Below are 26,425 nucleotides of genomic sequence, written 5' to 3' on the forward strand. Positions count from 1 at the left end.
TTCCTGCAACACCAAAGCTAAACTTGAGGGGTTTGTTACCCCCATGTGTAAATTTAATAGATTGATTGAATACCGTACTTTACATAATCATTTCATTAGAAAAAGGTTGGGTAATGTTTAATATGCTTTTCCAATGAGGAAACTTTTTTTTTTTTAAATGTACCAACCTTTTTGGTGCCTATTTTAATGAATTAGTTACTTGCTGATGACACAAAACTGGGAGGAGTGCCTGATGCACCACCAGAAGGTTGTACTGCCATCCATGGCAACCTCAACAGGAACCTCATGAAGTTCAACAAGAAGTGTAAAGTTCAGGCATCAGCATGTGCAGGGGCTTTGCAGAAAAGGCCCTGGGCATCCTGGTGGGCACCAAGTTGAACATGAGCCAGCAGTGATGTGCCCTTGCTGCAAAGAAGGCTTAACGGTATTCTGGACAGTGTTAGTGTTGCCAGCAGGTGGAGGGAGGTGATCCTTCCCCTGTTCAGTGGAACCCAGTGACAGGACAAGAGGCAATGGGCACAAACTGGAACATGGGAGGTTCCTTCTGAACATCAGAAAACATTTTTTCACTGTGTGGGTGACAGAGCGCCAGCACAGGTTGCCCACAGAGGTTGTGGAGTCTCCCTCCTTGGAGATCTCCAAAAGCCATTTGGGCATGGTCCTGGGCGGGCAGCTTTAGGTGGCCCTGCTGAGCAGCGGCGTTGGACCAGATGGCCTCCAGAGGCCCCTTCCAATCTTAACCAGTCAGTGATTCTATGAAATAAGCATATGAATAACTCAGTGTAAGTCAAAAAAATGCATACATGTTGTGCAGCCGTTTGGTTGGAACATAAAAGTGCATCAGTTGAAGTCAGTGGCAAAATCTATTGCTTCCAATGCAACCAAGACTAGGACTTTATTTCTCTTACAGGAAAAAATACAGAATGTTGTAAAGAGCAAGCGTATTTTACTTTGACCTTTGTTAGAAATGCAGACAAGGTATAAAGAGTCCTGTCCTTCCAACCTGGAATTTCCTATATCCTTCTTTCAGAGGATACAAAAGATCATAAGATGCCCTTATTTCAGCAGTGGAATCCAAACTGAGCATGCCCTGGAGCTGCTTGTTCTGGGAAATGTTTCTGTTAAAAAAGTACTTTAATATTATGAAAGTTAATTTTGGACTTAGTCTGGTCTCCCTCATAGCTGTAGATTTTGCAGGTGTCTAGGGCTGTCTGTTAGTAATTTGATTTAAATGCAGACAAAGCTATGAGAAGTTTCAAAGAGAATATTTATTCATTAAGATCTGAAATAGGATTCTCATCTAGTGGCATGGAGTATTAAACAATCATCTGTGTACTCTCCAGTATGGCAGTAATTTGGCTGAGTACAAGAAGTCTTTGTCTTCAAAACAGCTTTTGGAAATACCTGTATAAAATCATAGATGGCTGTAATTCTCACAATTCTAGATTGGAACATTGAACTGAAATTTATTTCTATGGACATAGAACACCTTAAGAGTCTTCTGCATAAACCCAACCCAATTCCCTGTGCTGGGCAAGTTTGAGAAGCACTAGTTTTGAGCTGTTTCCCCACAGTGCCTTCTTAGCATCCTTCCAGGGGAGGTTACAAGACCTTCATTGGGTAGTTGTCATTAATTGATTTTATTCCTTTTTCGATCTAATTTCTGTTTGGGGTTGGATAACAATTTTGCTCATACTGACTGCTGATAACAACAGAACTGTGCAAGCCTAAGCAAAACCTAAGCTAAGAGAGAGAATTTCTGAAGTGACTAAAAGTGACTTCTATGAAGACAGGCTGAGGGAGTGGGGTTGCTCAGCCTGGAGAAGGGAAGGCTCCGGGAAGACCTTACAGCAGCCTTCCAGTACCTACAGGAAAGCTGGTGTAGGGACTTTGTACCAGGGGGTGTAGTGATAGGACAAGGGGGAATAGCTTTAAACTGAGAGAGGAAGTTTAGATGAGATGTTAGGAGGAAGTTCTTCACTCAGAGGGTGGTGAGGCACTGGCACGGGCTGCCCAGAGAAGCTGTGGATGCCCCATCCCTGGAGGTGCTCAAGGCCAGGCTGGATGGGGCTTTGGGCAACCTGGGCTGGTGGGAGGTGTCCCTGCCCATGGCAGGGGCTTTGTAACTGGGTGATCTTTAAGGTCCCTTCCAACCCAAACCATTTTATTATTCTATGAAATGAAACAGATTGCTGTTACAAAAGTTTCTAAAACGATTTCTGCAAATACAACTGAAATAAAATTAAAACTGGTCCAACACCAGCGTTAAAATATATTAGAGCCTGGAAGTAAAAATGAAGTTGTTAGAAACCTATCTTTGTTATAAGCATCTTCATGATGCTTATAATGTGTCTTTATAAACATTGTATCTTACCTCCAGCAGAGACTACAATGTTGATTTGGGAAATGCAAGATTCAGTCTCCAAAGATGAGCAAAATAAATGAAAACACCCTTTTAGTTTTCACCATAGAGAGAATAGCCATTCTGGTGCTGTCACTTTAGCACCAGACAGAGCTGTAGAAGATAACAGATTTCCAAATATTGTTATGAAGTTTGATAGATGAACTAGGAAGAGAAACTAAAACTTACTCTATGCTGCTAATATTCAGAAACAGTCAGAAGATGTACTGGTATCTCAGCATTATTTTGTCAAACACTATATAGCAAGTGAATGTGAGTATTCACACAGCCATTCTTCTTTGTTCTTAAAGAGATTTAAGTTGTTATCTACATGTTACTTGTCCCTGGCTTTTATATAAATATTTGTGTTAAACCATTTTGGCCACTTTGAGATTTTTACCTAATTGTCATAAGATTTTTTAAAAAGGAAAAGGTAGATGTTCCACAAAAAAAAGTATAATGAGGAGCTGGTTAGAGTTTGTATCACAATACAAAATGCACAAATCTCACTTAAGTTGAGGGAATATCTGCCGATTTAGTACCTCCACATTTCTCCAGTTATATCTTCAGTTTCGTGGGACTCAGACTGACAATATCTTCCTTAGGAACAGATTAAAAATACAAGCTTCATTCTAACCTCCAGTGATGTGTAAGTGAAGGCCACTTGTCTTCAGCTGGAGAAAAAAGTTCAGATGGTTGTAATTACTAAATTACAACTAAATTACTACATGCCATTAGATGCAGGCACATAAATTAATTTCAGTTTTTAATAAAGTAATGCCACTGCAGTTATACACAAGCCCTAAGGTAATTGTGTCTAAAACAGAGAAATTCACATAGGAAATGATGGACAAATTGCATAGGAGTTGAATGCATGTTTCAGCTGAAAATGAAGAGTTCCTAAAAAGTATATTTATAATCCCCTCAAAGGGCTTAAGCACTTCCTATCCAAGATAATCTAAACAAACTATGCAAAATACAATAAACATTCTTTGCTAACAGTATTTTTGAGACTTGTTAGTTGAGGTGGTTAATATCTGACAAACTGGAGATGTAACAATGACCTTTAGTACATAAAATGATAATACTTGCATATCCTTTTTTATTTTTTTTTTTAAGATCAGTCTCATTATTTCATAGAGAGTAAAACAGACACTTGCTCTGGCAAAAATGCTTTGCTAAAGTTTATGCAATCCTGGCTTGTGAGAAGTCAGGAAGAAAACCCAATTCTCCCGAGATGGAGTCCTATGACCTATCCAGTGGACCATGCTACTTCCCAGAATACTGTAGTTTTCAGAAAGCCCTGTATGAAGCAATTTTTCATAATTAAAAACAAACCAAACGTCACAGCACATATTTCATATGTTAGAAGTTTCATCTGAAGGTCAAAATTAACGTTCCTAAATTACATATTTCCTTATGGATATTATTCCTAGGCTCTGAAAAGTAAAACTACAGCTCATAAAAAATATGCCCTGAGGAACATGTTACTTCATTAATTCCTTAAAGGTTTAGCATAATTGTTTTTAACTCCAGAAAAATCCTTCAACCAACTGGAGGCTCTCTGATGTCTGCTGTTTAAGACTTGACACAAGCTGAAAAAAAATCCTACATGCATGCAATTAATCTTATATATTATCACTACATATTTTAGTAATTTTCACCTCTTAGGGACTTGCACCCTTAAAACAATGCTAGCTCAACTCTTTAGTACTGAAATTTTGCCTACTTTTGGATTCTTGAAAGCATTTGCTTTTGTCATTTTATCTTAACCTAGTTTACGGCGTGGTATACAAAATCTTGTATATTAGGATTTCAATAAATACTTTAAATATTGTACATTAACATACTATGTTAGCAGCATGAGAGCCCAATTCTGATTTGGACTACTTGGGGTACAGCTATGAAGCTATAAATGTCCATATATACAGTACCATAGGAACTCCAAGTAACCCTCAGAACCCAAACCGGTCCTACTACCTTGCTGCTGTCTAGTAAGCTGGTTACACTAACAATTGGAAAATAAAATAAAAAAGAAAATACTTTCCTACAAATTTGTGTGAGCAAATCGCAACAGAACTAGCGTTACAGTTCATACTAAATTGAGAAGTACTACACAAACACTGTGTGCCCTGGAGCAATGTACTGTTGCTGTGCAAGAGTGATCCGGTGCCCAAGCTCATGGCAACTTTAAAACTTCAAAGGCTATTACTGTATCTGTAGGAACAGTCTGCCTCACTGAAATTTCATGAAGGACAAGGCAGGTTGAGGTAAAGACAAAATGTCCAAAACGAGACACAAAGTTTGACAAAGACACAAGTGCAAGAAAGTTAAGCTTCATCTATTAAATAGGAAGATTAAAAGGGCTCGTTCTATTTAATCTGAGATTGCGTGCATAAACTACGCCTGAAGGCAAAGAAAATGAGTCCCTTGCTCAAGGAACATTTCTTCTGGCCTGGCATGAATGTGAGGCTAATACTTTATTAATACTTAATAAATTGTGATGTTGCTCAAAAACGAAGAAGTGGGTGCAAGCGTGGAAGAATTAATGTTCATATTTGTATAGAGTTGATATACAACATGTATCATTCTCAAGAACACCTTTACTCCAGCGTTTTTTTTCCGAGTCCCCAAACTTCTTGTTAGAATTATGGTATACTTCCTATGCCTGAATGATTCTCCATTGTTTAGGATCCCTGTATGTGTGGACATATTTGACTACTCACTTGTGGTAGCCATTTTCAATAAACAGAATTCTGATCTCAGTAAAAGGCGGAGTTTGAAATATTGCTAACATTAACGATGGTTGATCAAAGACAAGGGAATTCCTGAACACTGCAAAAAGGGTCCTGTACAGGCCACAGGTATAGCCAAACTCGTGGATAATTGTGAATTTGGTTATAACACTGTGCTCAGCAAGCAACAAGGCGAGTAACTTAACAGACAACTTTATTTACATCAGCATTTAAGGGAATTAATATTGCTATAGTTAATAAGACAAATTGATATTATAAAGCCGACTGTGACTAAAAACATTCATTGTAAGCCTACGTGTGTTAAATTTCAGCTCGTGGCTATTGTAAATGAGGACAGTTTCAATATGCCTAGTAGGCTAATATGAGATTAAACTATTATTTTATATTTCAGGTGGACACTAGATGTATCCAAAACTTTTGGACCATGTTATGCAAAGAGAATCCTATAAGGTGGGAAATATAACCCAGGTTACAAGTAGGTATCTATCTCACAAAAGTTGGATACTTCATGAAGTATTCACATACTAAGTGGGACAATGGCTCTATACTACAATTTAAGTCTCAAAAACACCTATGGAAGAGAGAAAGTAGGGAAAATTACTGGCTAGGTACATGGCTATGTCTTCCTTCAAAGGTACTACTGTGGGCTTTTGTATTATGCTTACTTGTATGGAAGGCTGTTCTTGCCATTCCCAGAAAAATTAATAATCTTGAATATTAAAACACCAAAGCATTCTTCTCCTGCCTCCCCGCCACCACTGCCATGCTGGAAGAAACATAAAATCGTCCATGTATCAAACTGCACATCTGATAATTATCTGAGCTTGACTAGCTCTGATTAAATGTATTTTTCCTAAACTGTTAGATGCTGCTGCTTTAAAACTCTTGATGAATTTCTGCTTCAGGGTATCTGTATTTCCTTGCTGAATGATGTTTCCATTGTATAACTTGCATCTTAGCTTCAAATACACTGAAATCCATTTGAATGAAAAGCCCCAAATGAGTAATAGCTATTAAAATTTCCAGACCAAAACAAAAACAAGACCCACATCAAGGCATAGTTAAGGTTGAAAAGGAATATTAGTTACTGAAGGTATAAAGCATAATGGCATATTGTATAAAGCATGTTATAAATTATCCCAAAAGTAAACATTCCAAAAAACCCAGGAAACTCAGGATTAAGGATAAAAACTTAAAAGAAATCCAAACATCTTGAATTATTGAAATGCAGTATGGAAACCTCCAAAACAAACTTAGATCAGCCCTGCAGCGGCACCATGTTGTAAGGCAACAATTATGATTAATGCATTTTAGTATCTGTGGCCCTAAATTAAGCTAACTCATATTTCAGAGATGATAATTTTTCATCTTGGTCCTTTGCAGGCAGCAAGTGACTACAACAAGCAATAGATGGTAAGCAGGAGAAAAACAGCACTATGTAAACATCTTGTTAGTTTCATAATTTCACTGCCTGTTTGTAATTTGACTACCTAGAAATATAAAATGTCCATCATAACTGTGAAGCTAGAAGTAAAATATTGTTGTATCATGCACAAAATGTTTCTTCAGGGTGAGAAGAAACCATTTCTGGCTGGGCCGGTAAAACTAAACCAGGAATGGCTCCATTAAATTTAGTAACTTGTTAGAAGATCATCAAATTGGATTTCAGTTCTTAAAATTAAACATAGAAATGAAAATCTGAGACACAAACTTCTTATAATGCATAGGTTACCCATTTAATCTAAGTGGACAGAACTCTTCTGTGGAACAATAAGAAAAAGAGATTAATGTTTGCCAAAAAATTCAGTCCCCCAAACACTTGTTCATTTTTTAAATTGTTTTATTGCAGTTGGATAATGGAGATAAATACCTAAGAGCAAAATCCAGTAAAAGTCACATTTATTTTAATTTTGGAACAATTCTCCAAACTGGTTGTGTTTTATGATAAAGAACAAAAAGTTAAACTACATTTCAGAACATTTTGTTCTTTAAAACTGGTCAGACAGGTGGGAAATATTAAAGTACTACAAATTAAATGAATAATTTTCCACTCCAGCTCTGTTTCCCAAATTGAACAAGTCCAAGTGAAAGAAACCATGACTTTTTCTGTTTTGGAGATGCATATCAGCTGGCGATGCACTTCAAGCTATATTAATTTGATTAAAAAGTTTATCCTTAATAACCTGAGACATCAATCCATGTATAGCTTCTATGGTGGTCTTGCAGCTGAAAAACAAGCATAAATTCAATGTTGGCTAAACACCGAACTCCACTGTCATTTTGTTTGAAGATATTCAGCTGTTTTGGAAGTTCAGGGTGCCCATAACCCCATGAATCTTCCCAACTGCCCAGAAAGGAAAAGTCACACACAGCAACTTACCCATTGTTGCCAATAGCTTTGAAAAGCCAACTGACCAGCTCTGGTCTTTTGACACAAAGACCAACCCCAGAAAACTTTGTCTAGCAGTTTAGGACATCTTACATTAACAATAGAAAATGAGTGCTGTCGTCATCCGAACAAAAAACTTCCCCCAAAATCCTGGGTGATGAGAGCTACCGGCTTCTGTCAATAACTGAAGGCTGCCCTTGTTCTCTACCTTATCTCCTTTGCCCAAGCTCAAGCCGGTAACATACAGTAACCAGAGCTCCTCTGAGAAACTGTTTTACAGGGAACATTCAAGGAAGAGTTTATAGAGCTCATCAGGTAAAAACATGTAATATGTATATTTTTCAAAAAAATAAGAAACACAAAATATAATAATAATAAAAAACACAGCTGAGAGGATTCCTATTGATCCAAGTTTAATTCAATGCCTGACTTAGAGGAATGTACTGTCAAACTAACAAAAATATCTTAAAATACGATAGAAAAAAATACAAAAGATGTCATCGCTGAAGGCATGAAGAATAGGGGTAAATTATTACTAGACAGATCAAGCAATCCTAGGCAAAGGAGGCCAGTTTGGAGCACAGTTTGGCCAATGAATATGTACTCTCATAAAACTGCTCTCAGTAACGTGTGTGTACAGAAACAGAACATTTCATATAGCCAAGTGTAAGTAGCTTTACGCTAATATCTTACAATACTATCCCCTATAACAAGTACACCCAATCAACATATTTATTCAGCTTTTAGCAAGCTTTGCAACCTTATTTACCCTCAGGATAATTTAGGTGTCAATGAATCAATTGTTCTGGTGCCCCCACCAGGCTACTCCTGGCTTTTTTCTCTTTTCTTAGGACAAATGATTTTATCTTTTCAGAGGAAAGATTATTAGTTGAAGAAAAAGGTGCATCTTTAAAAGCGTTTTAATTAATTCTGGGAACTACGGTAGCCTATGTTGCAGAGGAAAGCAGCACTGAAGAAAGACAACAGCAATCTCTTCCAGTCTTACAATTTATAAACTAACTACTAAGAACAAAAACAGGAAAGAAAAACGTCTGCAAATGCTGCAAGAAACAGTAATGATAGGGTGATGCAAAAATACTTCTTCAATTCTTACAATTTTAAAATAAAATGCTGTCAATCTTTTGGGACACCGTGCAGACGAAAATCAAAGGCAAAAACACATCAGCAACCCCCTCTTTCCAGTATTTTTAAAGTGTTACTATTGTAACTGTTTCACAGGAGGAACTGGAAAGTATCACTTAACATGAATTAGCAACAGCCTTAACTTCATTGGAAGGGTGCTCTGCAAGTGAAGTTGCCTAAATGGGTATTAGCTTCTACAAAGACAAAAGAAAAAAAAAAAAACAAAAACCAACCAAACAAACCCATTCAGCTCAACCATGTTTGTTGGAAAACGTGTCAGAGCTATTAACTTTCCATAACAAGGACACAGAACACACTGGCACAACAGCATCTCTGGTTCTACTTAGTAATGACCATATTACATGTGCGTGCATCCCCCCACTGCCTACGGTGAAACAAGCCCTTGACCAACAGCAGTGTTTCAGACTCCTGCTCTTTAAGAGCAAGTCTGCATTCAGCTGAGTTGTATTGAGCAAGATCTTCCTGGACCTGTCCAAAGTCATTTATTTAAAAATCAGTCTCTTTACATAAGGCTTCCTTTTTTTTTTCCCCACCCACCATTAAACTCACTACTCATCTGGTACCTCAAAAATCAGAGTTTGTTCCTTAGTAAAGTTTGTACTGTGGCACATACTGCCAACATGAAGGAAAACAAACAAACAAAGAAAGAAAAGCACAATGAAAATAAAATTATTCAAGATAAAAGGATGAGAAAGAGCACCAGAAACCTCCAAATCTGAAAATTGGAACATCCCAGATTTTATTCAATTTTGGCTGCCTGTTCCAAGTGATTCTATAGAGCTGTTCCTTATTAAATTGAATCATATCCCACTCTGAACATTTTTAAGAAGCATGCAGGTGAATCTTATGCATTCCTGCGTTCTCCATAGATGGCCCAGAGTTTATATTAGCAGGTACTTTTTGGTTTTCAGAGTCTAGAATGTGCCAAATACAATGTTGTTGAACAGCCCAAGATACTGTATGACTTCTGTTGGACATTACTACTCTTTGTTAAAAAGATTTTACTCAGAAAAAACGGTGACTATAACACTATATATTCTAAGCACACGTATTACTTGACTGTTCATTTGGAGAGAGATGTATTTGTGAGAAGCCATTTATGTTCACTTTTATACTTCAAAACAAACAAACATGAGAGAGAATTACAAACACACACGTAAGGAACACTAAGGGAAAACACTATGATTTCTTTGAAATAATGCTCTGTACCCCATGATTGTAATTTCATTAACAAGACAATTAATAGCTGGTAATAGTATTTGCTGGCAGGCAAGGTGGTGAAATGTAAAGGCTACAATTTCTGTAACTAGCTTCTTAAAAACAAAAACACAAAAAGCAAACAAAAAAAACACCCTTCCCCATCTGTGGGAAAAAAAATGTATTAAGAATTATGAAAAAAAGGAAGTTCTTGATTTTTAAATAAAAGTATTACACAAGTATTTTCTTAAACCTTCAAAAATAATTGGTCTTATTTGGAGTATCTCATTTTTACCTAGAATCTAATCATTCCTATCCATAATCTTTTAGGTTACAATTTAATTGGTAGGCTACTATTAAAGTCTTGGTAATAAAACAAAATAACATTTTTTTTTAAACAGGGAATGCATGCATTATCTTACCTGTCTCTTGTTGCTTTAGCAAGTTTGTCTTCTGATTTCTTATCGTGAGTTTCTAAACCCAGCATAAAACTGCCCCGGCCAAGCTGAGCTTCTGACTGTTCTAGTTTTTCAGACAAATCAAAGACCTGGCCAGTGGTGTAGTCAGCATTCTTTGGAGAAAGACAGCAATAAACATATTGAATTCTAAGCCATAAATTCAAACATTTATATACAAAAATCAACAACACCTGAAAAGAGTATGAAGTACTGCACATTTTAACTTGTATCTGCAATTTCAGTACTACAGAACATAAGTGGTACATGAGTGGTGGTTGAGAGAGCAGGAGCTGAACAGCTGAGAAATACTCAGACTGAAATTGGCACCCACTTTTCACCCACTCCCTAAGTAAGGGGACCAAGAAAGCGAAAGTAAAACTCAGCAGATTTTGGCTAAGAGAAAAGTTTTCAAATTGGCTTTTGCAGAAGGAAGGTTTTGATGCTGCACTTTTCCATCGAAGATCTACCTTCAGTATTTCTCTTGCAACCTCATTTTAACAATTCCATCTATTAGGTATTAAAAAAAAAAAAAAAACAGCCACAAAAGAAGTGTTTACTTCTTCAGTGATATTATTTTAAGGCATACTATTCGTTACAGTACTGTCAAGTATTATAAGGTTAAAAGGTAAACACTGTCTTAAACAAGACAAAGTCTAAATTTATACAGAACTCAGTAAAATTATATATATGTTATTCCCACCTTTTACTTTTAAAGAACAGATATAAGGAACATTTAAATATTTATGATTAGGGAAACCTTCTTTTATTGCTTAAATGTGACAAACAGAACCTTAATGTGGAATCTATATGACCTATCAGTGTCCCAGTAAGCATTTTACACTACAGGGTCTGGCTTTCAGCACTAATGAATTAAACGTATGCACAAAATAGCATACTGTGGTACTTACAGTAAGCAAACTTGAAGAACTGAGAGTGTTCACCCAGTATTTGTTCCACAAAAGCTCAAGCAATTTACGATCCAAAGATGATTTAAAGTAAGAGACTTCTAAAGCATAATACCTTTAAAAACAAACATGCACACAAGATAAGCTTCCATGTATCTTGTTTGGCTCTGACACCCATATGATGTCGCTCTGAAAAAGTTCTTATCAGTGGCAAGTATCTGCAGAAATTCAAAGCACTAAATGATAAGTTACCCCAGTTCCAATTCTAACTTTACAAGATATTCCGTAAGTATTTCATTTATAGCTTTAATGCAGGTTTACATTATCCCCATGCATACAGTGTGTTCTATATAGGAGACTGCAAGTGTTTTTATTGATTTCCTAACAACTTCTTGTACAATGCAATGATGTCCCATGCTTGGGATCTTCAGTACAGTAATTTTTTTTTTTAATAGATGACTGATTTCATATATCTCACCTCTAATTCCATTAAGGACATTTGATAACAGCAAATGTTACTAACAGACAAATAATCTTAAGTTCTATCACGTTTATTTTGAAAGTCAGGCTTTACTGATGCTACAGAATTCACAAGAAATGACAAAGCAGATAGAAAGCCGAGTTACGCAAAATCATTTGTGTAGGCGAATTACAGCAACATGAAAGCCATATGTTCAGTTTTATTGTGACTGGGAAATTCAGAAGGGTAGTAACAGTCCTATTACATTTCGATTTCTCTGGAAAGTTACTTTGCTTGACATTTCTCTAAGAGATTCCATCTGCCATAACAGTGCTTCACCATCTACCAACACACCACACTTTAATATTTCTGTGATAGAAAGTCTTAGATAGACTATCTTTCTGTGACAGATAGCCTTATTTCACATATGCTAAGAAAAATGAAGTCAGTTGGTTCAAAGAAATGTGTGCCAGATTCGAAGTAAGAAATCCAACTCACGTTAGAAATAATGCAGTGAACTTAAAAAGACTAAATGGATGCAGTTTCACATTGGACATTAAATACCGATTAAGGCAGAGAAGTTTGGCTAAGATTATCCAGACTGTTACTACAAAGCAATCAGTAGTCACTGGCATTCCAAACAGAGTAACTTTAAAAAATAGCTTTTAATATATGTCAGCTTCCTGAGAAACACTACCAACTTAAATAAATAAATAAATAAAAATAAAAAAGAATCATTTGTTTGTTAGACCACCGCTAATAAAGAAAGGATATAAGCTTCCTCTCATACATAGAAGTGTGGACTTCTGGACAATGCCAGATTTACGATAACTACTCTGAAATGACAGAAACATTACAGCTCAACGAAGATTTCTGTATGGCTACTGTTCTATATTTTTCTCAAATTATATAACAAAATCAATTCTTATTTGTTTTAAGTTCATCTCTTCAGGGTCAAACTCTACATGAACTATAAATGCACTGAAGAACAGATACCCATTCACCAAAACCATGAAAAAAATATAGGCAACAGCCTACAAGACATGCTGGTGTCAATGACATCTTGAAGTTTTCTGTACACAGTTGCTTAAGCTGTACTGCTTGTCAAACATCTGAAGACAGACCCAAAACCAGGCTCTGTTACTGGAAGAAGCGGTCCCAGCTTTCCTGGCTGTTCTTTCCAAACACTTCATCTTCACCATCTGCCTTTGTTTTCCACCCTACCAGAGCTTAACCAGCAAGAATGTGTGTGCTGCCACAAGTTGGATCAGATCAGGAGACTGACCTGGCAAAACAAGTGTCTTGCCAAGCATGTAAATGTACGTATGGAGTAAGGAACACACAGCTGGGGATAGAAGAATGGTTAAAATTAAACTGCTTTTTCATGGAAACTAAACTAGCAGGAGAGACGAAGCAGCAATGCTTCCTGTTGCTGAAGTTATCTGTGAAGAAGCTCCACCTTACAATACTACCAGAAACACGACTGAAAAACTGCAGCCATGTAACCGTAGGATAAAGAGAGGCACTGCAGTTGCTACTGCTCAGAAGAGCAGCAAGATAAGTCTACCTAGTCCTATTGCTGTATCTACATCTGACCCTTTCCTCCTTGCCCTAAGAAAGCACCACCATTTAAAAGTGTTCAAGAACCAGTTGCTAAAGCTTTTAACCAGGTTAAAAGTAACTTCATCTTTAAAACGGTTCTCCTTTTAAGTATCTTCTGATAAATGACAGTTACACTTTTCCACAAAACCAACACTGCTAAATCAACAAAGAACTTCAAGATTTGAAACACTCCAAGAAACGCAGAAAATAAAAGAGAGAACCTGTGCTGAAGTTAGTAACTTTTGTTACTTACTGTTTACAATGTACACCAAAGTCTTCTATTTTATTAAGTGGAATAGTTTGGTATTCAGAGGGACCTTCATCCGGAGGCTTATACCCCTGAAATTAAATAAAGAAAGGGCAGAGATGACACAGTAAGATTGGGACTTCTCAAAATGACTAAGCTCTTTGAAAGCACATCACAAAGTTCTCGTTTATGCAAAGGAAGATACTTTCCTAAGGTAAGTGAAATTTCTCCTGGTAGCCTGAAATTTGGGATTTTCTTGGATCTCAGGTATACATTTGGCTTTACTAGAAGTTACTGTATTTGCAGGTCTATTGAAAAGCATGTTGGAAGCAACCTGGTGGTCATAGTTCACCTTTTTCTAACAGTTAATGTGGCATGTTATGGTAAGATCGTTTCTTAGATCAGAGAAATGAAGAGTTTCTACGATAAGACTTCTCTATCTTTCTTGGAAGTGATTTCAATCCTCTTTGGAAAGAAGATAGAAGGTATGAGAAGAGGGAAAAAACATGCCTTGAATATGCCCTAAGGATACCTAAAACTTCAGTTACTTATTTAGTCAAGATGGTGCCCCTCACAGCTACTGGTTAGGCAGGAACTGCTCACAGAACACTCCCTAAGAAATACCCTTCATGCATTTATAAATACCCTCTGTGCAAATACAAAATATGCAATACAAAAAGGATTCTTCCCTGTGCAAACACTCAAAGCATTTATGAAGTGTTTTTGCCAACCGAGGTGAATACTCTTCTGAATCACAAATTGCTCTAAGGAAATCTTTTGTATATTTATCAACACAAAAATAATGCTTGAATGCAACTGGGAACCTCTCATAAACATTTTGTTAGTTACAGTTTTACTGAATAACACACTAATGTTCTTGATAAGCCAACGATAACTGGAAGTTTGAACGATACAGCTGAACTTTATTAGACTGAAATAAAATAGCACAATTATGAGTCAGAAGTATCAACAAAAGACTGCATTTGGAGATCTAGATCTCCACCATTTATGTGATTTCTTAGTTTTTAGCCCAACTCTTCCATGTTAATTAACCTCTTTTGTACATTACTTTGTGAAGATTCGTAGTATTTATTTAAAAGATTTAAGTAGAAAGTTTCAAATGATATTTTTCTAAAATGAAAAGCAAATTACAACACGTAATATCAAAATTTTAGTAGCATGTTTTAGGTCTAAAAATGATAGAAAAATATTAACAAATACTTTCATGAATGTCACCTAGAATTATATCCATTAAAAAACTTCTATATTAAGGGATATAATTTTAGGACAGCTTTCTTATCTAGACAGTCTATTTGATTTAAGGCTGCCAAAAATCTATGAACAAAATAGAAGTCAACCTTTCTAAAGGTAATCAATGTCCAAAGACACACAATAACCAGCATATCAACATGTCTTCTAGAATGAACAATGATATATAGCACAGCAAAGTAAATCGAACCGTTAGATGAACAAACCACTAATCTTTACAAACAATCAATTACTTATTTAAAGACAGTTTATTGATCATGTGATCATGCACTAGATTATTTTAAATATTTACCTTAGGATATGTCCTAAACGCGCCAAGATTTACTTTTCCTGCAGATATTGTTCTTGTTGGATCAATCTGTAAAAATACAGGCAATGCTTGTTATGTAACATTTTATGAATTATTACAGGCATAAATTAATAGCAATTGCATTTCAGAAGCATAATTAGTGCAAATTGGTTTAGTTTAGTCATTAACAGTACTTTTTCAGTTGGCATCCACTGGTGTGAGACTCTAAACAGAGGGAGTATCAATGGCTATAGGCCATTTTTTCTAACTCATTACCTCTCTTTCCCAAATACTTTAAAGAAATCCCACTCAGAGCAAGCAACAAACCATAATAAAAATCCACATTTTAATATTATAACCACTAGAGCTAAGAAAGAGCATTATGCAACCTACTGTATTTTGGTGGAAGAGAAAAAAGACTAACAAAGGAGTCTCCTTGATAACACATTTATTAATACTCTGCTTCAACATAGAAGTAATTAAAAAAAGGAAGAAAAAGAAAAAGGAAGAAAAAGAAAAAGGAAGAAAAAGAAAAAGAAAAAGGAAGAAAAAGAAAAAGGAAGAAAAAGAAAAAGGAAGAAAAAGAAAAAGGAAGAAAAAGAAAAAGGAAGAAAAAGAAAAAGAAAAAAAAAGAAAAAGGAAGAAAAAGAAAAAGGAAAAAAAGAAAAAGAGAAAAAGAAAAAGGAAGAAAAAGAAAGAGAAAAAGAAAAAGAGAAAGAAAAAGGAAGAAAAAGAAAAAGGAAGAAAAAGAAAAAGGAAGAAAAAGAAAAAGGAAGAAAAAGAAAAAGGAAGAAAAAGAAAAAGGAAGAAAAAGAAAAAGGAAGAAAAAGAAAAAGGAAGAAAAAGAAAAAGGAAGAAAAAGAAAAAGGAAGAAAAAGAAAAAGGAAGAAAAAGAAAAAGGAATAAAAAGAAAAAGGAAGAAAAAGAAAAAGGAAGAAAAAGAAAAAAGGAAGAAAAAGAAAAAGGAAGAAAAAGAAAAAGGAAGAAAAAGAAAAAGGAAGAAAAAGAAAAAGGAAGAAAAAGAAAAAGGAAGAAAAAGAAAAAGGAAGAAAAAGAAAAAGGAAGAAAAAGAAAAAGGAAGAAAAAAGAAAAGTCCCAAGGGAAATGTTCTGTATCTGTGAAATGTCATAACATATGGTAATGTTATGACATATGATTCCCCTATGATGTCATAACATAGGGGAACTCACATGCTGGAAATACTTCTTAGGGGTGATCTATCCTTGTGTAATGTAATTCTACCAGAGTTATATCCTTTCTTTCTCACTAACTTCAGTCTTTTTTCCCTTATTGCCTTCAGTAGCAACAGTTGTACAAGTCATACTTGTAAGGTTTACTTTGATTTAAAATGTGATCTGATGCCTGGAAGAACTGAAGAGCCTGAAGGATTTCTTCAGATTTTTTCTTCAAAGACTTCCTAGAATCTTCTACCTTGTACTATGCCATTCATTTAATCTAAAAGGCATTTTAGCTTCAAAGTAACAGAACTCTGTGAAAATGCTTTCCTCCAGTCCTATGGAAGAGGCAACCAAGAGAACAAAACCAGAGTTTTGTTACATTGTAGGAGGTTAAATATGGATTACTGCATTTTTTGCAGAAGTACCATCCTCAAGAGTAGCATATAGATTTGTGCAGAACTACAACATGTCGAACAATGCAGTGAAAACAGCCTCAATGAACAAGACTACTGGTTTAACCAGCATGTGGCCAACAAAGCACAAGGGTTGAAACTGATTTAAGTGTTGGAACTAACACTTCCATCACGCACAACACACACTACTAGACTGTTCATGGACAAAAACCCTAAAGTTATTCCCTTCTCAGCATGATTTGCTTTGCAGTTTTATCAACTATCAGACAGTACTTACAACCACTGCTACAAAGGGTTCTTGGAATTGCTGATTAAGCATCTGAGTACTGACATCGATCCCAGAGAGCCAGCAGCCGTAGCCAGGGTGACTGTGATACCAGCCAATTGCGTTTTCTAGACGACCAACCTAGCAGCACCGAGGGAAAACAAATCCAGCGTTAATTTCCATCCTTAAAGTATCGGCTGCCCTCTGCTGGGCTTGCCAGCGTACTACAATGCAGTAAGAATAAAAACAAGAATATAGGCAAGAGTCTGCTATGCTAACTTAAAATACTAAATATACAGCTTATTTTGCTGAACTATTTTCTAGAAACCATACATTACGTAGTATTTGCTGTCATAACTACTCTATGCTGTTATATACTACCACGAAACAAAGAATTTCAGCTCCAAGGACCCAGTAACAACTTCACTGACAGCTGAAATGCAGAAGAGACTCCACATGCTGAGATAAGTAAGCAAAGCCTTGTCAGCGCGGAAGAGAAATTTTTTTAGGGTCAACATGATGCAAACATATATAATCTCATATAATGTATAGTATGTTCGTAGAGAATAAATGTTCACTATTTAGTACAATAACACACCTCAGAGGCATATAGTGAGATCATTGGCAGGTTTTAAAAATAGCAACTTAAAAAGATGCGTATTTTTGACCACTAAAAGTGACAGAATTCATTGCCACAGTATGCTGTGAAAGCCAAAAGATGATTTCTCGAGATTTTTAGGAGCAGAAAAACTCACAGTAGAAGTTTCCAAGTAATACTGCTGGATAACTCTTAAAGTACCCTTCCCTACTCCCCACTCCCCGCCCCCCTCCCCCCCCCCCAAAAAAAAAGCAAGCAACCACCACCACCAACAACAAAAAACACATCATGGTTCATCAAGGAGAATGAACACCCACTGCACCTAAGTTTATTGTAATTCATCAGGATTTGTTTACTGGCTGTTCAATATTGAATTGAATGATTTTAGTCTGACTACCCTACATGCCAGTTCTTAACCGAGCGTTGCATGTTTCAATATATCAGCTGCTTGATTTTGCCAAATACTGAGTACATCGGGATGAGACAGAACACACAAACTACCTACTGAACTGAATGTTTATTTTGTTTTTGAATTGGTGAATAATATTTATATTTTCTTGCAACTCTCATTTAAGAGAGTCAAAGAGAACAACAGCACACTAAAGCACGTATTTTTTTTCAAAGCCAACTAACCCTTTTTTTTTTTTTTTTTAAACCGTGGCTATATCAGATCCTGCCGATAGAGAAACAAATAACTGGAACATTCATTGGCTTCTGTAAAGTACCTATGCAGGGGGATATTATCAACTTGCAATCTAATATAAAAAGTTATTCCAGGCACAACTCCTTGCCAAAATCAAACATGAACAGTCAGCATGCAAACTCTGTCAGAGCACCAGTAAAGTTGAATTATTGTATTTGCACACAAGTTCAATTTCAAAACAGTTAAGTTATACACAAAACTGCACAATACAAACAACCATAAAAAATGTTTCCTATCAAATGAGCGCTCTCCTATAAACCTGGACTGTTTTCAAAATCTAATGAAGTAATTGTATATAGAAATACTCATATTATTCTATATACTTATTAAATTGAAACTCATTTCTACCTAAGAACTGGATAGTAAAAATACATCTTTAGATAAAAACACCTTTTCATATTCCATACTTTTCTGCAACAGCAATATTAAAATCATGACATCAATAGTTTCCAGATAAAATGAACCAGATTAAATAAATTATTTTGAAATTTTCTCATAAACAGGGATGACAAATTACCTCCCTCCCCTCAAAAAAGCTCTAGAATATACTTACCTTTGTTTTGTTCACTTTCTTCTAACATTATGATCCAGCCTAATTCACATTTATTTAAATATCTTTAACTAGATATAAAGCTGTGAATCTAAGTACAACTCTCCAAAATAACCCAAATACTTGCTCTGTTATCTCCAGTGACTTGGTAAGGGTCTTCTAATTTTAGCTGGTTTATAACACTTCTGGGATTAAAGGAAAAACAAAGGATAAACTAGGCCTCAAACTATTTGAGCTTGGACAGTTAAGAGGGATTTCAATGCTTATTCATGGTGTAAGATTGCCCTGTACTGGAAGAAGCATACCAGTAAGTACTCTGATATTCCAGCATGCTGGTTTCTAGATCGGCCACAGAGCACGTTTGTATTTCTGTCACCCTTGCATGTAAGATTTTTTACGGCATGCTCAGGCTTAACCTGACATGTCTAGGAGTACAAGGTAAGGAAGTGGGGCCAGACTTTAAGTCAGTTATCTGAATTTCTGAATTATAAATCTGGATAATTAGGTCGCACTGCAAGTTATTTATTCCTTCAGCGGCTTTTTCCTCCAAAAACGTGTTTTGTTTATAATTATAGAAAACAGCAGAGCTGCTAGGCAGTGAGACTTCAGAAAGCAAGAAGGTGCAAACAAGTATCATATTCCTGATCTATAAATAATCAAATATTTTGGTGAGAAAATTACTAAGTTATATTTAATTTCACATACTGTTTTTAGAGAAGACACGTCAGATATTTTAGAAACACGCTCCCTTCTTGTTCCACTGACAAGCCACCAGCCGCAGCCACAGAAACACCTCCTGAGCAACACGAGTTGTGAGGAAGGAGTAACCCAAGTTGTGAGGAAGGGGCAACCAAAATCGTGAGGAAGGGAAGCAGTCAGGCACCTGCTGACCTCGCGTCCAGACATGGAAACCAGCGTGTTCAGGGGCCGTGCTGCTGCCCTGCCGCAGCTCCCCGGCCATGTTAGGGCAGACACACGGCGACCGGGCCGCCGCAGCAGCACGGGGAGCGGGCGGGGGCTCGCATGGCAGCCGTGCGGGCGGCGGGGAGCGGCTTTTACCTGCTTGGCGTTCTCGATGTACGCCGCCATGTACTCGTAGGCGGCCGCCTGCGCGTTGACGCGGGTCTCGGTGCCCTCCACCGGCAGGGCGAAGCTGTCCATGATGATCATGGTCTCGCCGTCCACCTTGCCCAGCATGAGCCCCATCACCTCCAGGTTGCCCCCGGACCTGGCGTGCATCACCATCTTGAGGAGGGCCAGCGCCGAGATCTTGCAGTACTTGAAGTAATGGTGGCTGAAAGAGAGGGGCCGCCGGGGCGCTCAGCGACGGCCCCGGCCCCGACCGAGCCCCGGCCCCTCGCCGCCCACCCGCCCCGCGGCCCCGCTCTCACTCCTTGGTCCAGGGCTTGGCCGCCAGGATCTCCTGCTGCTGCTTGCGGTCGTACTTGTAGATCTCGTCGATGCTCTGCGCCTCCTGCATGTTGTTGGCCAGCTCCCACGTCTTCTGCGCCATCCCGCTCCCGGAGCTGCCGCTCCCCGGCCCGGCCGCCGCCGCCATCTCCCCCCAAGCTCCCGGCCCGGCCCGGCCCGGCCCGGCTCGGCCTCACACCGGCGGCCAGCGGAAGCAGGAGCCGCTGGGGGAGCACGGAGGAGCGGCGGAGCCCTGCGCCCCCAGCGGGCGGCGGCCGCGGCGGGCTGCCCGTCCTCGCTGCGGGGCCCGCCGGAGCCGCAGGGGGCGCTGCCGGCCGCCGGCCGCCGCTTTCCGGGGAGGCGGCGACAGGCGCGGAGGGCGGCCGCCGGTGAGCGGGGCGGCGGGGCCGGGGGCCGGGCACCCCCCGGTGGTGGTGGTGGTGGTGGTGGTGGTGTGGGGGGGCCGGGGAGCTGAGCAGGGCTCGGGCGCCCCCGGCCGGAGGGCAGCGGGCCCCGGGCGGCCTGCCGGGGGGAGCCGCTGGGTGCGCGGCCGTTGCTTGACAACGGGGCGCCGCGCCGGGAGGGGGCTGGGGCTGCCCCGTAGCGCCTCAGGGTGCCCCGGGCCGGGTCGGGTTTGGTTTGGTTTGTTTGGGTTGGATTTGGTTGGGTTGGGTTTGTTTTCGTTTGGTTGGGGTGGCAGCAGCAGGCCGAGGGAGGGGGAGAGGCGTTGCGCCGAGCTGCCGCGGTGGGAGAAATAAACCTCTTCTGTCCCCGAAGGTTTCCCCAAATCGTTTTCTTTTCGGCCCAAAGGACAGGTTCTGGAGGAGGTAAACTCTTAGGGTGAGAGGAGATAACTCGTGAGGCTTGCCGGCTTGATGCTGTGATCATTAATTCCCTTCATAGTTACGAAACACGTTGTTTTTAATTGGAGTTTATTTGTGAGCATCCAGACCGTGGATGTTTTGTCCTTTTTCAGATAAGAATCAAAAAGAAAGGAAGGTGAAAGGTACACAAACCATTCTTCTGACAGCGAGAGGTTCTTCTGCATGCTACTCAAAGGGAGAGAGAAGCAGCCAGTGCTGCCTGGCCTCAGGGTTCAGGAGGTGCGGGGGAAACTTTGAAAAATATTCCTGAGGGAAACAATTATGAGGCCATGTAACCTGTAAGTAAAATTACTACACACGACATACAGTAGCTTCTTTAAAACATTTCACTCCCCTGCTGCCCTTGCTGCAGTTTATATGGAAGGGAATTGCCTCTTGTCTGGCTTTCCTGATGCACAAAATAGACAGGATCTGCCTAATGACGTGGGCTGATTTCAAGTCTTCCGCCCAACTTCCTTGAACAAATACAAGAGGAAAAGAAAGAGTAAAAAGGTGAATATTTCTTTAGGTGATAAAACATACACAGTATGCAAACGGATACAATACATGCAAAATAATACATATGCTAATAGGTGCTTTGAATGTCTTGAATGCAGACATACATTATTAATTGTGTTTGGGTGTAGATCCAGTATCCATCTCTGTTCAAACTTGACTTCCCTTGAATGTCTGTGTGCTTTCAGTTGCCTGGTGTATTTGACCGAGTTGAAGTCTATGTGGTTGACTTTGTAATTATTTGGAGTTGCTTTTATGAAAAATTCCAATTTAAGAGAAGTATGTTATGAAAAAATGAAGTTATATCTTCTTGAAAGTTAAAATATATAAAATATTTGTCTTTTTTGGGCTTTTTCCAACAGCAGTTGAATAAATAGTATATCTAATGTAATTTTCATTCGAGTCATACAGTGTTTTGCAAGTGAAAATACAAATTTTAAAGATAAGCAAGTTCAAGGAAGAACTGACAGATCTATGCTGCCAAAAATCTATACTTTTAATAGTATTTACAAAATGCTATTTTCCAAAAAACATGAAAAATGTGTTGTTTGCACCTTGTGATGTTGAGGACGTGCAGTTTATTGTTAGGTTTTCACATGGTCTCACTTTCCCTTCTGCTCTACACACATGCCCAACAAGCAATGCTTTCAAGCTTAGTTTTGAGCCTGCTACTTTTGCTAGTAGTAATTGCAGGGGTCTAGAAATGCACACAGTCCATTCAGACACCTCGCTAAACTGAAAATAGACTATTTTATTTTGAGGTGAATTGGTTTTAGGGTGGCAGGCTCTACCTCAGTCAGTTTGTGTGGTCATATGAGGCCAGTTTGAAATTAATAGTTCACTGTGAATTTAGCACGGTAGCCTCCAATGTAGTTCATTGTGTAACTGGGTACTGTGATAGCACTCTTTTCAGATAGAAATGTATAATTTTTAATTTTTTACTCTTATTAGTCAGGATCTCTGCTTGATACAGTAGGTCATAAAAGTTATTAATATTCAGTAAGATATTTGCTTATGTACGTTTTCTGAACTCAGCAATGTGTCACATTCAAATTGTCAGTGCTTTGCTCATAATATCTAAGAAAAGGTCTTACTTTTTTCTTTCTTTTTCATTCTCTATCAGTGTAATACACCCTTTTCACGTATCACAAAGTTTCAACTTATGCATATTGTAGGAAAATGAAGCAGAAAGATGTAAGACATAAAACGTCCAGGTATTTTCTGAGACGCATTTGGCCAGTTTTCCTTGTTACTTAGCTGGTGTGCTGGACCAGCAGTGTTGTAGCTTTAGTTGTCTTAGTGTTCTTTAAGGCCTGGAGTTGTGAGCTTTCTTCACATTGGTTGAATGTGTAGTTCAACTTTAAAACACAAGGACAAAACGGTTAGGTTATTATATTGCTCTTTTGAACAATACGAAAAAAAGTGCAGAATGCTACAATATTCATTGTGTTCCTCATAGAAACTACGCTGCAAATATTCCTTTCCTTATGTAATAGCTCAGATTAGGTTTGGTACTGTTCCAATACAGTGATTTAGAAACAGTTCTAGAGCTTATGAATGTTAGTGTAAATAGAGATTAAAAATTCAGACTTTAGAGTCACTGAGCCTTTGGGAAGTCTTTCTCACAGTGCCTCCTCCATGCAGTAATTTATTTTCATGTTGGTGGGTAAGTGATGGCACCAACTTGTAAGTTCTTTAATATGACAAGTTGTTTTTTCCATTCAGAACAGGTTTTTCATTATTCTTATGTAACCTAATAGGCTAAATAAAATTCATCAGTGCCTGGAAGCTTACTATCTTTTAGATTTCCTTTGTCTGTCATCACTATGCAAAACTAATGAGATTAAAGATTTAGGACAAATCAGATGGGGAAATTTATTTTTGGATTTGCTCGTCCTGTATTACCACTAAGAGTTGTAAATAGGTTGTCCTAGTTCTGCCTCCTTTGTAACAATGTTAAATTTCATATTATGAATCAAAAAGTGCACTAATGTAAGACACAAAGTTTAAAGCAGATGTATTCCTTCAATTCAAGTAATTGCATATTAGCTTCATTTATCTGCAGAAGTTTTGACATTTTCTCTTCATCTTACTTTTCATAGAAAACATTTATCATACTCTCCCTGAACACATTATTCTATATTTTTCTATTTAGTGTCTTATTCTGCTGGGCTTTGTGTCTGCGTTTTTTTTAATTTCCTTGATGTTCTTCCTGAAAGTGTCTCCTAATATGTTCTTATCATTGGCTTATTGCTTATTTCATATAATCTATAAGCTTTAGGAGATACTGAATTAGCCTTAATAAAACTGCTCTGCAGTCTGTACTTAGATACTGGATGTGAGGGGATTGCTTCCTAAGACTTTCCAAAGCCAATGCTGGAGTCGTGTGGTTAGCATTAGAGGGATGTAAGGGTCTTAATTTTCTTCTTGGCCTCATTGTTCCTTTAAGTGTGAAGACTATTAGATTTTTTTTTTTTTTATCCATAGGCTTAGTTTCACACGACTTCTCCAGTGGAGCTGGTGAAAATGCTGAGTGGAGATTAGGATGAATGGGCTTCTATGCAGTGAATCTTCCCCCCCCCCCCCCCCCCCCCCCCCCCCCCCCCCGGTTACTTAGCATGCAGTTGTACAGTATTTCTAGTTCTGATAAGGCTGTCTAAACAAAGGACGTTTGAAGTCTTTGTGCATGCCCTAACTTCTGTGCCATTCCATTGTCATTATTTCTAGTTGCATTGATTTTTATTATCAGGTTATCTAGAGGCAGCAAAGTACAATAATAAAATGCTAAAATTTCAGCTCTGAAGAGCTTTCAGTTGCATAGGCAAGATGCACAAGTAATGGGAGAGAGGTAATCAGCTGTTCCCCCAGTACATGTTTTATTACAGATGAGTGGCTTGTCTGATTATAAGGCAATGCTGAGGCTATCCATATTACAATTATTGTAGAATGGTAGATGTTTTTATTGCCTTTGCTGTTTTATTGATGCAGAAGGCAACAATACACTGTCAGCTCCAAAAGGTTAGAGAAATATCTTCAGACATCAAGATTCCTGATTTTACTTTTTTCATTTATTTATTTTTTTCTGGTGAAACATCAAGTAATATCCTCCATAAATGGGTTTCGTAAGTCTGTTGTTTATTTAACCCAGCAAAGATCTTAAGGCATGCAGTTCTGAGGGCAGTACAATATATACAGTATAACTTAACTACTGTCTTAAGCAACTGTAACGGAGTTTTAAGTTTCTGCTGTTCTGACACAGACGCAATGTTCTTTGTCGTTTCTATTACCTTAGAAATGATGGCAGATGATTTAGAAAAATTCATTGAAGATCAGAAGGCCAAGTTGGCACAAGATAAGGCGGAACTTGAAAATGATCCACCTTACATGGAAATAAGGGTAAGAATATTAAATAGCTTCACTTAATTTAAACACGTTTTGAAGGTCTTGATTTAAGTTTGCTTTTACTGTGCTCTTGAAACTGTATTTGTTGTTAAAGTATATGCTAAAGATCTATCTAGGCAAAGCCATTTCTAATATAAATGCTCTGTATCTGCATTTATGTAGATTTTTTTTAATTTATTTTTATTTTTTTATTTTTACAAGTGGAAAAACTCTTGTAAGTGCTTATTGTTCTTCCTTTCCCCTGCAGTGGAGTTGACAAGCAGGGAACTGCTTTCTGCCCACTCACAGGAATGGGTGGTGGGATGGAAGGTGAAAATAGTCTCAATATTTCTGATAAGGAAACTAGGAAATTATAAAAGTTAAATTATTTAATACAATCAGTTGAGCAAAATCTGTTCTTAGCATGATTTTCGTATTAGAATGTTTAGTACCTAGTGCTAAAGCTATAAAGATTTTATAATATGCAGATCACCTTTAAGTTGTTTAATAGTGCCAGTACTTGGCAAAAAGCTACATCAGAATTTATTTAGCTATGGCATCTCTTAAGTAGCTGGAATTATGTCATCTGTTTAAAATAAATAAATAAATACACTTTTGGGGACTTGTTGTCTCTTTTGTCTCCTGTTTGACGCAGCCTCAAAAACAGCTTGAGCTTTTAACAACAATTATTTATTTCCTGTTTTTGTTTCATCAGAAGGTTATAGGAATTTCTTTCCCTGTGTGTGGGTAATACAAGTATTTTAACCTAATTATAATACTTTTCTCCAAAAAGATAACTCTTAGGGGGCTGTTGGACTTTCTGTATCTTTGTGTCCTCTACTCAGAGCAAGTTTAAGGAGAAAGAGTCTATAGTTTGATAAAGTCCTAAGCTATGTGATGGAAACATAGTTACAGGGAGCAGATACTTTCATCTTGCCCTGTAATACCTTGCAATTCTTTTGTATTTTCAGGCAGAATGCAATACAGCAATTCTTCCCCCACAGGAAACAGTGTGTATAAGCTGTGAAAACATCGTGGAACTATAATTTAGAGTGGTTTATGACATGAAACTTAGTGAACTAATTCCTGTGTTATAGAGGAAAAACTACTTTTTTTGATAGTATCGGTGAAATTTATAAGCTGTTTTGCATATTGCTATCCAACATTGCTTTCAGTCTTTCTATTCTCAAGTGCTAATAATTATGTTAATAATGTTGTTTTCATGTGATATTTCTTTCACCTTGTGATGATGCAAACTTTTTTTTTTCCAGAATAAGGAATCTGAGAAGCTTTCTGAGACTAGCAAAATGTTAATCTCCATGTCTAAAGAAAATATACCTCCAAATAGTCAACAGAACTGTCCTTTAGGTATAGTATATAATTTTTTTGTGTCCTCAGGATTTAAATAGCA

At 37.8% G+C, this 26,425-nt stretch overlaps 2 protein-coding genes across 31 annotated transcripts in view; one reads left to right on the top strand and one right to left on the bottom strand.

Moving 5' to 3' along the window:
* Positions 1-7,043: 7,043 nt before the first annotated feature.
* Positions 7,044-20,476, bottom strand: COPS5 (COP9 signalosome subunit 5). Its single transcript, XM_040545820.1, has 8 exons — positions 20,236-20,476; positions 19,904-20,138; positions 17,006-17,134; positions 15,141-15,206; positions 13,586-13,671; positions 11,274-11,385; positions 10,330-10,478; positions 7,044-7,383 (listed from the first exon to the last, which is right to left on the bottom strand). The coding sequence occupies exons 1-8, from the start codon at positions 20,400-20,402 to the stop codon at positions 7,299-7,301; spliced, it is 1,029 nt and encodes a 342-aa protein (XP_040401754.1). The 5' UTR covers positions 20,403-20,476; the 3' UTR covers positions 7,044-7,298.
* A 117-nt stretch (positions 20,477-20,593) lies between these two features.
* The window catches only part of CSPP1 (centrosome and spindle pole associated protein 1), a 63,119-nt gene continuing 57,287 nt past the window's right edge, over positions 20,594-26,425 (top strand). For 16 of the 30 annotated variants that reach the window (XM_040545823.1, XM_040545828.1, XM_040545841.1 and 13 more), the window contains exons 1-3: positions 20,597-20,643; positions 24,926-25,029; positions 26,286-26,382. In XM_040545823.1, coding sequence (XP_040401757.1) covers positions 24,928-25,029; positions 26,286-26,382 — 199 coding nt within the window. In that variant the 5' untranslated portion in view covers positions 20,597-20,643; positions 24,926-24,927. Of the gene's footprint in view, positions 20,644-20,905; positions 21,417-24,925; positions 25,030-26,285; positions 26,383-26,425 lie in introns of those variants that run through there. The other 14 variants (XM_040545839.1, XM_040545825.1, XM_040545834.1 and 11 more) reach the window with 6 other exon arrangements.

This window comes from Cygnus olor, chromosome 2 (assembly GCF_009769625.2).
Source record: "Cygnus olor isolate bCygOlo1 chromosome 2, bCygOlo1.pri.v2, whole genome shotgun sequence".
Lineage (NCBI taxonomy): Eukaryota > Metazoa > Chordata > Aves > Anseriformes > Anatidae > Cygnus > Cygnus olor.